The 12,650-nt window shown below is 43.6% G+C and overlaps 1 protein-coding gene across 1 annotated transcript in view; it reads left to right on the top strand.

Moving 5' to 3' along the window:
- Positions 1-3,538: 3,538 nt before the first annotated feature.
- Positions 3,539-12,650, top strand: part of LOC144599769 (protein diaphanous homolog 1-like) — a 193,502-nt gene continuing 184,390 nt past the window's right edge. The window contains exon 1 of the mRNA XM_078411006.1: positions 3,539-3,651. Coding sequence (XP_078267132.1) covers positions 3,539-3,651 — 113 coding nt within the window. The remainder of the gene's footprint in view (positions 3,652-12,650) is intronic.

The raw sequence follows: 12,650 nt of genomic DNA, 5'->3' as shown, positions 1-12,650 counted from the left end.
GACAGAGATGTCCATTCATTAAACAATGAGGCATGTCTTATGAAGAAAGATTGAGCAGGTTGGATTTATGCTTATTAGATGAGAACTATTGACGCAGGATTGTGAGAAGGTTTGATGCTGAGCCAATTTTTCCCTGCTATGGAGGTGTAGCTTCCGAATAAGAGGTCATCCTAAAGGAAGGTTGTGAACTTCTGGAATTCCACGGACACTACTTTGGAAAGCAGTGGAAGCAGAGTCATTGGATATATCCAAGTTTGAGATAAGTCCCTGGTACATTCGAGAGTTCAAGGGCCAGGCAGGAAAGACAGTGAGGCCAAGATCCGATCAGCATCCTGTTATTGAATAAGCGGGAAGGCAGACAGGGTTTTATTCCGTGTTTCCAAAATCTGGAAGGTTTTGCTTTCAATTACCGAACATGGCCTTCTGCTCCTATTTCTTACACACTTATGTAGTATGCGACTGAAAATGCATTTGCTCCTAACTATGAAATGAATTTTGCTACCTCAGATGCACAAAATGTCGCAGAACTTCAGAAGGGAACAGAAATGAAATTCAAGGCCATATTTAACCTTTAATTCCTGTAGGAAATCGCAACATACATTTATTGTTAGTTGTTGGTAATGTTAATCTGTTGAGTATTTGCAGTATTTTCATTCACACTTCCAGAATTTGCAATTATCTGACTTAACTTTGGATGGTTTGAAGAACCATCCAATTTCCCTTGACTAGCACTCTGCTCTGCCGAGCAGAGCTGGTCCTCACCCGTAACAATTTCTCCTTCGACTCCTCCCACTTCCTCCAAGTCCCAGGCGCAGCTATGGGCACCCACATGGTCCCCAGCTATTTTCGGGTACGTTGAACTTTAAGTAACCCCGGCATTCCTTCTCTCTCTATCCCTCCCCCACCCAAGTCGCACCAGCTTCTCGTTTTCATCCAACAAACAGCTAACAATAGTCTGTTTCCTGTAGCATCGTTATTTTTTTGCAAGTCAAGTCAAGTTTATTTGTCACATACACACACAAGATGTTCTTTGTTCTTTATCTCTACATCATCGTCTACATCTTTAGTTTCCCTTATTCCTAACTAGTCTGAAGAAGGGTCTCAACCGGAAACGTCACCGATTCCTTCTCTCCAGAGATGCTGCCTGTCCCTCTGAGTTGCTCCAGCTTTTTGTGTTTAACTTTTGCACCAGTGACTTTAGTGATAAATGTTGTCACTGTTTGTCATCTTGGAAACATAAGCGGCTTCCATTAACACAGTTGAGATATTTCGGTAGCATCTCGCAGCAGGTCGGCTCAGTGCCACAGAGATAGAAATGCTGTCATGCAGCGTCAGAGACCCAGTTCAATCCAGACCGCGGGTGTTGTCTGTATGAAGTTTATATGTTCTCCTTGTGACTGTGTGAGTTTTCACCGGGTGGTCTAGTTTCCTCCCACGCTCCAAAGACATACAGGTTTGTAGGTTAATTTGGCTTCTGTAAAATTGTAAATTGTCCCTAGTGTGTAGGATAGTGCTAGTGTATGGAGTGATCGCTCGTCGGTGTGGAGTCAGTGGGCTGAGGGGCTGTTTCTGCACAGTATCTCTAAAGTCTAAAGGTCAGACAGCATCTGTGAAGACAGACTGAGCTAAATTTTCCAGTGTATAAAAGTTGTTGATAATTCACAAGCAGGTTCAGGGATTGTGCAGTAATACTATGTGGAATATAACCGTAATTATAATGGGAGAACATAGCAAAAACCATTTAAGTTTTAATACACATCTTCCATAATTTTGTACTGAAGATTAGTGTTGGATATAAAATGAATACCTAGAACCTGGATCCTTTAAACAACCTATTACGTGCCTGCTTCACTGCATTTTCCTGAAATAATTGCTTATTCCGTAAAACAGGAATTACATTTTGCATTAAAAAGAAAAGGATTGTGTCTCAACAGTGCTGTTTCGTTCCCACTCTCCCACGCTTAGGTTGCCTTGACCTGCAATACTGGCGGAAACCCATTTAAACGCAATTACCCACTGGCTAAAGTGAATGTTAAATGTTCGGGATAATGAATTCCTCACCTGTAAAACTTTTTATTTTAATGATTTCACGCACAAGGCCAGGTCTTGTTGCACTTTTGTGAAAGACTAATGAGGAAACCTTTGTAATTAAAAAAAAACGGTGAAAAAGCTGCAAGTAGAAACGACATACTAAGAACTTTAATACATGAAAGGGGAGAACTTCCGAAACTTGGTGCTTTAGTTTTAATGGCTGGGAAATGTGAAACTGTGGGGCAGCCGTAGAGTTGCTGCCTTACTGCGCCAGAAACCCAAGTTCGATCCTGACCACAGGTGCTCGGAGTTTGTACATTCTCCCTGTGACCGCGTGGGTTTTCTCCGGCTGCTCTGGTTTCCTCCCAAACTTCAAAGATGTGCAGACTAATTGTAGATTAATTGCCTTCGGTAAAATTGGAAAATGGCCCTAGTGCGTAGGATTGTGTTAGTATACAGGGTGATCATTGTCGGCATGGGCACGGTGGACCGAAGGGTCTGTTTCTATGCTGTATCGATAAAGTCTAAAGGTGTGGGGGGGGAGTTAGTGGGATGATCAACTATGACAGGCGTGGCTGCTTGGTGGGATGGTAACTGGAAGGAAGGTGTATCAGCAACAAGAATGTGATTAAGATGAAATCTGAGACTGGAAGGGAGAGCATTAATCACGTCAGCTTTACGTCTGACCACAATTTTCCCATTACCTTTTGATCTCCAAAGTGTGAGAAAATACGGAGTGGTTGGCACTGCCTTCTTTCTGATTTCTTGCCCACCCTCCATCCCACAGAAATTCACAGATATTAAACATTCCATGGGTTTGTGGTGAATGTGGGAGCTGCCAATTTTAGTATTTGAAGCAGAAGGATTAAGTTAAGACACCATTTGAACTTTGCAACTAGGGCACTACAATGCTGAGAACTATATTCTGCACTCTGCATCTTCTCCTTTGTTCTTTTGTACTTGAGTTTGACTTGATTGTATTTTTCAATTTGATTGGATGGCATGCAAGACATCACTTTTCACTGTGCCTCAGTACATGCGAAAATAATTTATCTAAATGTGATAGAAGGCTGGTTCAGTGTTGGCTGTATCAGTTCCCCAAATTATTTTTGAAATTTTCAAAAAGATTATTTTTGCCTGGAGGTAGTGGTTTTGGGAGAATGGGATGAAAAGAAGCAATTTTGGCAGATTCTATAACATGCAATCCCAAAGGGCACATTAACCAGAAGCATTTAGAAATTTTGAAGAAACATTATGCTGGAGGAACTTAGCGGGTCAAGCAACATCTGTGGAAGGAATAGACATGTGATATTTTGGATCAGGTCCTTTAGTCTGAAGAAACACCCTGACCTGAAATGCCCTCTATCCATTCCTTTCCCAGATGCTACCTGAACCACTGAGTTCTTCCAGCACTTTGCGTTTTGCACAAGATTCCAGCATCTGCAGTTCTTTTTGTGTCAGCATTGAGAAGTTGTTGAATTATCTCCTTAACAGTAGCTTCACAGATATGAGTGAAGTCTTCCAGATGCTCCTGAACACCGTGAAGGACTCCAAAGCAGAGCAATACTTCCTGTCCATACTTCAGCATTTGCTTCTGATTCGCAATGATTACCAAGCCAGGTAGGTGACCTCTTTTCATGCTACTTTGTAAAGCTGTCTTCCACAAGAAATACATTACATAATAGACCTTTGTTGAATCCTAGTGTTCGCATGTAATTTTCTCTTTCTCCTCTTTGCCCTCATTTCTTTGTCTGGCGTTTGGGCAGATTAATCAAGCTGTCGATCCAGCTAAATCAAGTATGCAGTAATCATGCTAATTGCTTAATGTTGGATGGATCAAAGAGGAAAAGATCTTTTGTATTTGGAGAGACAAATTAGGACTTTTTTTGGCACCTCCGTTTACCTGGTCAATTACTATGAAAGAGATTGGTGTAGGAGTGAAAGCAAATGGACATGATTAGCTCATTTTACTGAGACTAGAGGGCCTAAATTCTATTGCAGGAGTACACAGGCTGGGATTTATTTCCCTGTAACAAAGGAAGTTGAGAGGTGACCTTAGAGGTTTATAAAATCATGATTGGTGTATATAAGATGAGAAGGTCACAGTCTGTTTCCAAGGGTAAAATGTAGAAACAAAGAACTGCAGATGCTGGTTTATACCAAAAATAGACACAATGTGCTGGAGTAACAGCGGGCCAGGCAACATCTCTGGAGAAAAATGATAGATGAAGTTTTGGGTCAGGACCCCTCTTCAGTCTCAGTCTTGAATAGAAACATAGAAAATAGGTGCAGGAGTAGGCCATTCGGCCCTTCGAGCCAGCACCGCCATTCAATGGCTGATCATCCAAAATCTGTACCCCATTCCTGCTTTTTCCCCATATCCCATGATTCCGTTAGCCCTAAGAGTTATATCTAACTCTCTTGAAACCATCTAGTGAACTGGCCTCCACTGCCTTCTGTCGCAGAGAATTCCACAGATTCACAACTCTCTGGGTGAAAAAGTTTTTCTTCATCTCAGTCCGAAATGGCCTACCCCTTATTCTTGAACTGTGACCCCTGCTTCTGGACTTCCCCAACAATACCTTAAGAATTTTATTTGTTTCTATAAGATCTCTCCTCTTTCTAAATTCCAGTGATTATAAGCCCAGTCCCGCCATCCCGGGAATTAACCTGGTGAACCTAGCTAAACTCCCTCAATAGCAAGAATGCTCTTCATCAAATTAGGAGACCAAAACTGCACACAATATTCCAGGTGAGATTTCACCAGGGCCCAGTTCAACTGCAGTAGGACCTCCTTGCTCCTATACTTAAATCCTCTTGCAATGAAGGCTAACGTGCCATTTCCGTTCCTCACTGCCTGCTGTACCTGCATACTTACTTTCAGTGACTGATGTACAAGGACATCCAGGTCTCGTTGCACCTCCCCTTTTCCTAATCTGACACCATTCAGATAGTCTGAAGAAGGGTCTCAATAGACAATAGACAATAGACAATAGGTGCAGGAGTAGGCCATTCAGCCCTTCGAGCCAGCACCGCCATTCAATGCGATCATGGCTGATCACTCTCAATCAGTACCCCGTTCCTGCCTTCTCCCCATACCCCCTCACTCCACTATCCTTAAGAGCTCTATCCAGCTCTCTCTTGAAAGCATCCAACGAACTGGCCTCCACTGCCTTCTGAGGCAGAGAATTCCACACCTTCACCACACTCTGACTGAAAAAGTTCTTCCTTTGTTGACCCAAAACGTCACCCATTCCTTCTCTCCAGAGATGCTGCCTGTCTCGCTGAGTTACTCCAGCTTTTTGTGTCCATCTTTGGTTTAAACCAGCATCTGCAGTTCCTTTTTACACCATTCAGATAATAATCTGCCTTCTTGTTCTTGCCACCAAAGTGGATAACCTCATATTTATCCACATTATACTGCATCTGCCATGCATCCTTATCGCAGCACACACTGTCACCCAACTTTGTGTCACCCACAAACTTGGAGATGTTACATTTAATTCCTTTGTCTAAATCGTTAATATATATTGTAAGTAGCTGGGGCCCCAGCACTGAGACTTGCGGCACCCCACTAGTCACTGCCTGCCATTCTGAAAAGGACCCGTTAATTCCTACTCTTTGCTTCCTGTCTGCCAACCAGTTTTAATTCTTCAGGAAACGGGGCTTCCTCTCTTCCATTATAGACGAGGCTCTCACTCGGATCTCTTCTACATCCCACAGCTCCGCTCTTGCTCCCCCTCCCCCCATTCGTAACAAGGACAGAATCCCCCTCGTTCTCACCTTCCACCCCACCAGCCAGCGGATCCAACAAATCATCCGCCAACATTTCCGTCACCTACAACGGGACCCCACCACTGGCCACATCTTCCCTTCCCCTCCCCTTTCTGTGTTCCGTAACTCCCTCCGTAACTCCCTGGTCCACTCGTCCCTTCCTACCCAAACCTACAACGGGACCCCACCACTGGCCACATCTTCCCTTCCCCTCCCCTTTCTGTGTTCCGTAACTCCCTCCGTAACTCCCTGGTCCACTCGTCCCTTCCTACCCAAACCACCCCATCCCCGGGCACTTTCCCCTGCAACTGCAGGAGATGCAACACCTGTCCCGTTACCTCCCTCCTCAACTCCATCCAAGGACCAAAACAGTCTTTCCAGGTGAGACAGAGGTTCACATGCACCTCCTCCAACCTCATCTATTGTATCCGCTGCTCTAGATGTCAACTTCTTTACATCGGTGAAACCAAACGCAGGCTCGGCGATCGTTTCGCTCAACACCTTCGCTCAGTCCACCTTAACCAACCTGATCTCCACGGTGGCTTTGCACTTCAACTCCCCCTCCCACTCCCAGTCTGACCTTTCTGTCATGGGCCTCCGCCAGTGCCATAGTGAGGCCCACCGGCATTGGAGAAACAGCACCTCATATTTCGCTTGGGCAGCTTGCAGCCCAGCGGTATGAACATTGACTTCTCCAACTTTAGATAGTTCCTCTGTCCCTCTCTTCCCCTCCCTTTCCCAGTTCTCCCTCTATCTTCCTGTCTCCACCTATATCCTTCCTTTGTCCCGCCCCCCTGTTATCAGTCTGAAGAAGGGTCTCGACCCGAAACGTCACCCATTCCTTCTCTCCTGAGATGCTGCCTGACCTGCTGAGTTACTCCAGCATTTTGTGAATAAAGTTTTCTATCTTGTCAGTACCCTACCTCCAATACCATGTGCTCTAACTTTGCATACTAATCTCTCGTGTGGGACCTTGTCTAAGGCTTTTTGAAAGTCTAGATACACCACATCCACTGGCTCTCCCTTATCCATTCTACTTGTTACATCCTCAAGATGTGTCAAGCATGATTTCCCCTTCATAAATCCATGCTGAGTTTGACTGATCCCGTCACTGCTTTCCAAATGCGCTGCTATTAAAGAGTCTTGTCATGTGTACCAAGGTTCAGTGAAAAGTTTTTTTTGCATGCTAACCTGTCAGTGGAAAGACAATGCATGATTACAATCGAGCCATCCACAGTATACAGATACATGATAAAGGGAATAACATGAATAACATTTAGTGCAAGATGAAGCCACTAAAATCCGATCAAAAATAGTCCGAGAGTCTCCAATGAAGTAAGTAGTAATTCAGCACTGCTCTAGTTGTTGGTAGAATGGTTCAGTTGCCTGATTACAGTTGCAAGGGAACTATAATTCAAAGGGTATAATACACCACAGAAGGAAAGGTTTGTAATTTTCAGGAAAATTGGTAGAAAGTGGATGCCACATCTTAGAACCTTTAAAATGATGGAAATATTTGAGGTCACCTCCATGTCAGGAGTTGACATAAAGGCAACAGTCACCATTAACCTAGACAGATTTTTCACGATTTCTCTCCCTGGAGAATGGTTAGAATACGAAAAATGAAGGTTGAAGCATGATTTATCGGGGATATTTAAAAAGGTCGTTTTTTTTCCAGAGCTTAGGGAAGAGCAGGAGACTGGGTGTAATTGGATAGTTTTTTCCAGGAATTGCAAAGGGACCATGGGCCAATTGATGCCACATGATTTCAATTACATTTTATGATGCTTTGGATGTTTGAACAATAGTGTTTCACACAAATTCTGCTGCAGTGAAGTCTTCGAGTGCAGTCGGAGAATAATTTTAGTTACTGTTAAATTGTACAGAGAAACAGAACAGCTCAGATATCCACACCAAGGAAGTTATTGTTGTGACTGAACACACCAGCAAGATACAACATTGAAATACCAGAGAGATGCACACTGAAACAAGCCCATTTGGCCCACCAAGTCCATGCTGAGCATGAACTAATCCCACACTCACCTAATCCAACTTTATTCTCTTGTACAGTTATTAATTCCCCAGATTCAACTCCTCATCCACAAACCAGGGGCTAGTTACGCTGGCCAATTAACCTAAAATCTGCACGTCTTCTGGGGAAACTGGAGCACCAAGCAGAAACCCATGCAGGGAGAACGTAAACATTACACACAGATAGCACCCGAGGTCGGGATTGAACCTGGGTCTTTGGCGCTGTGAGGCAGCAGTTCTACCGCTGTGCCACTGTGTGGCGTTCCCTTGAGCAGCTTTGGAAGATTTTTTGTTCGCACTTAGACTCAAGTTTTGTAGTCTCTTCCTACTCCACCTCCCATCTCTCAGCTTTCACCTTTCTCGCCCTATATTGCTGACTTAGATTAGTTTCACATTGTGCAAAGCCTCGCATGTAGCATTCCCATTATTTCAGACCCCTCCTTGGTCTTTCTCTGTGCTATGGTTATGATCCTTTTCCACTCTGCCACCTGTGATATCTCTGATTTCTTGATTGCATAGAAGATGAACAACAATCTTCTCCTCTGATTTGGACATGAAACGATTGAACGTTGTGTTTACAGAGATAATTAGAGTGAGCTATTTGGACACTGGGTGGCAGTGTTGCACTTCTGGTGGAAGCCCTGATTAGTGTACAGGTACATTCATTTGCATGATGGCCACATTTATGTTGCAAACCCCCATCAAAAAATTGCTCAAAATTGCGCATTCACATCTATATCTGAGAATGCACTGTAATAACTTCTGATTGTCGTGATGCTAACGTTTATCACTGTTGAAAAACACCAAGTGCTGGAGTAACTCAGTCAGTCAGGCAGCATCCCGGGAGGGGAGAGGTGACATTTAAGTTCAAGACCCTTTAGTTGCTTGTGTCCCCTCCATTGGTACAGGCTGAATTTCAAAGATCGGCGATCTTTTGTTTTTTTTTACTTGTACACCACAGTGGTAACACAGTGGCACAGCGGGAGAGTTGCTGTTTTACAGCGTCAAAGACCCGCGTTCGATCCTGACTGTACGGAGTTTATACGCTCTCCCTGTGACCCTAAGTCTTCTCCGGGCACTCCGGTTTCCTACCGCACTCTAAAGACGTGTGGTTTGTAGCTTAATTGGCTTCTGTAAATTGTTGAATAGTGTATGGGTTATCGTTGGTTGGCCAGAATCGGTGGGCTGGAGGGCCTGTTTCCCTTCAGCCCACAGATGTATCTCTAAGCTTAACCACAAAATGTGGCCATTGACTTCATTATGCCTTCCCTCGAGTCATGTGATAACTGATTGTTAATTTGGTTCTGTGACCTGCTGCCCAGTGTCCTGCCAAACGTATCTTTTTCCGTTACTTCCGAGAGTTACCAACGGTATGGTCAAAGAGATGGGTTCTAAGTAAACTCTTTGGGGGATGGAAGGATGAAGACGACTGCTGAAAAGAGAGAAGCAAACATCAGTTGCAAAAGCATAACAGCATGGAGCTTGTGAGGAGTATGTGGAGTTGAGACAATGAAGGCTATTTTAATTTGAGAGAAGTTGGTGCAGTAGAGGTTAGAGGCAGCGGTATCGGACACCATGCAGTTTACCTTGCTGTTGAGAAATTGACAGATTGATTGAGAAGAAAGGAACTGCAGATGCTGGAATCTTGAGGAAAACAAAATGCTGGAGTAACTCAGCGAATCAGGCAGCATCTCTGAAGGCACTGGATAAATGACATTTCAGGTCGGGACCCTTTTTGAAAGGTGATGTTTCGGGTCAGAACCTTTCTTCATTAATTGAAAGATGCACGATGGAAACAGGCCCTTTGGCCCACTGAGTCTATGTCGACCTTCAATTACTGTTCACACTAACATCAGTCTGAAAAAGGGTCTCGACCCGAAACTCACCCATTCCTTCTCTCCAGAGATGCTGCCTGTCCCACTGAGTTACTCCAGCATTTTGTATCTGCCGTTCACACTACCTCTATATAATCCTACATTTGCGTACGCTCCCTACATACTGGAAGCAATTTACGGAGGCATATTAACCTGCTCATCTTTGCGAAGTGGGAGGAAACTGAAGCACCCGGAGAAAACGCATGTGGTCACAGGGGAAAACGCGCAAACTCCACACAGTCGGCACCTGAGTCCAGCATCAAATTCGGACTTCTGGTGCTGTGAGGCAGCTGCTGTGCCAATGTGCCTTCCTTCATTGCCTGAATGTTAAAAAGCATCTATCCAGCCGAGTTGAAATGATGTTAGTATAGTGCAGTATGAATGTACCAGCGGAACCTCGTGGCAAATAGAAAGAAATCAGCGTGCGTGTGAACAGACAATTGAGAAGACTGCCAAATCCCAGGCCGAGTCAGAAAAGAACATTTGGAGAAATGCTCTGGACCCCCCCTTGGGCAATTGAAACCAGTCCAGGAAATTACATGGACTACGTGTTATCAGTAAAGACACTTGTTTTCTTAATAATACAGTGTCTGCCAGGAAGAAATGAATGTGTTATTATCTTGGTTTTGTGTGGGTCTTTATTTTACCTCATCTCTTTCAAATTATGTGACCGCCATTGCCAGGCACAGTAAATTTATTTTTCTTTTCATCTGGCAAGAAAAGCTTTTTTCTCATGCGAAAAGTAGTATTCAATGTGCAATGAATTGACTTAAGACTGGAGCAAAACATTCCCTCATTGTTCCAAGTGCATTTGAGGCCAGTTATGATTGCAGTAGTTCACTGCAGGCACAATGCGTCATTGCTTTTCCCTGTGAATGGCTTTCATGATACAATATTCCCTTTGTCCAAGCACACAGGATGAAGCTGAGACAAGTTCCATAAATAACTCACTGAACATGTTAGTGGACTTGTAGTCCAGAGGCCTGAACAACTGATGCAGAGGCACGAGTTCAAATTCCCCCCCATCCTCGCTCTCCCAGGCAACTGGAGAATTTATATTCAATTAAATAGAATTAAACAGATGAAGGCAATTAAAAAGCCGCAGTCATTTAACAGTGACTATATAATGATTGGATTGCCATTTTTGAGCATCCTTTCCCACTTTGACCCTTTGTACAATACCAGACTTCCCGGTCTGAAGAAGGTTTCTTATCCGAAGACACTTTTTCTTTTTCTCCAGAAATGTTACTCCAGCATTTTATGTCTATCTTCAGTATGAACCAGCATCCACTGTTCCTTCCTACACACCAGACTTTCCTCATGACTGTCATCTGTAAAGACTGAGCGTAATTCAAATTAAGGGCAATTAAGCATGGCAGGTATGATAGTGGCATTTCAGAGGGTTTTAGACAGGCACATGGATATGCAAGGAATTGAAGGATATGGATAATTGCAGGCAGAGGAGCTTAGTTAAACATGGCATCATGTTTGACACAGTGAAGGGTCTGTTCTTTGTGCTGTGTGCTAATCCAGGACCTTCAGCTGAAATCCCTTATCCACATCCGAAAAGACACATTCTGATTAGGTTGGGCCTGTTGAGGATGGGTCTGGGGATGCTAGGAACTGCAGTTGCTGAATGTTGAGCAAAGCACTAAGTGCTGGAGTAATTCATTGAGTCAGGTATCATCCATGGAAGGAATGGACAGGTGACCTTTTGGGTCTGGACCCTGCTTCAGACTGGATCTAGTCTTGGAGACTTGGACACTGCTGGCTGGTGGCATTAGTATCACAAGTACTCAATGTGTGATGCAAAGAACAATTTCCATCTGAGTGACTGAGTAAAATATTCCCAGCACTGCCGTGATAACATTGCATTTCACATGTACTGCTATAAATAACACTGCCCGAAGGTGGCAGTGTTGCTCCATCTTGAATTAAACTAACCCAAGTTTATACTTGAAAAATGGTGCTGGAGAACAAACAGAGAATAATCCTTTAACATGTTGTCCTAAAGTACAGGTTTTTTAATATAAATGAAATAATCATGGGTGAAAGCATTATAGTGGTGAATTCTGCTCCACTTGAGACTTGTTTGGGTCTGTCTGATTGCTGATGTATGCTGAAATTACATGTTTTTTATTATGAGCTGTATGTAGAAATAAAGAACTACAGATGCTTGTTGAAACCAATTGTTGGACATACACACATTACTGGAGTAACTCAGCGGGTCGGGCAGCATCTCTGGAGAAAAGGAATAGGTGACATGTCGGGTCGAGACCCTTCAGACTGAGAGTCAGGGGAGAGGGAAATGAGAGATATAAAAGGTACATAGAACAAATAAATGAAAGATATGCAAAAAGCATATGATGTACGGGTCATAAAAGATGTTTTGGGTCAGGACGAGTCCGCCTTTGACTTTGTGTTCTTCTTTGGTATGAAACTCTTGTTGGTTTGTCATATATTTTCCAGAAGTACATATGACTCGATGACTGTCTGTGACTCTTAAGTACATATCACTTGGCCAAGCCCAGGGAAAGAATCATGGCTCAATGATGGAACCCTTGATGCTGAGTTCAAAGATTGCAAATTCAAGCCTCAAGCCTGATTGAGCATTGAGGAAGTCCATCACTGACCGATCGGCTCTTTCTCTCAGATGAGGTGTGAATTCAGTGTCCCATCTAACTACGCAGGTGGATGTCAGAGATTCCAATGGGAAGAGAATCAGAGCTAATGTTTCAGGTCAAAGACCGTTTACCCAAAGATCCTACGATGCCTCTGCAGAGAGGAGGATGGTTCTTTCTGGGTTTTTTGCCAATATTTATATCTTCACTCTTGTCACACTGCTGTTTATGGGATCTAGCTATGGGGAATTGAGCCATCTAGTTTTGACAGTGATCATTCTTCAAAAGACACTTTGGAATGTACTGTTAGGTATAGCAT

The sequence above is a fragment of the Rhinoraja longicauda genome, chromosome 14 (assembly GCF_053455715.1).
Source record: "Rhinoraja longicauda isolate Sanriku21f chromosome 14, sRhiLon1.1, whole genome shotgun sequence".
Taxonomy (NCBI): domain Eukaryota; kingdom Metazoa; phylum Chordata; class Chondrichthyes; order Rajiformes; family Arhynchobatidae; genus Rhinoraja; species Rhinoraja longicauda.
The sequence above is the reverse complement of the archived record's forward strand: the minus strand, read 5'-3'. Positions and strand labels throughout refer to the sequence as shown.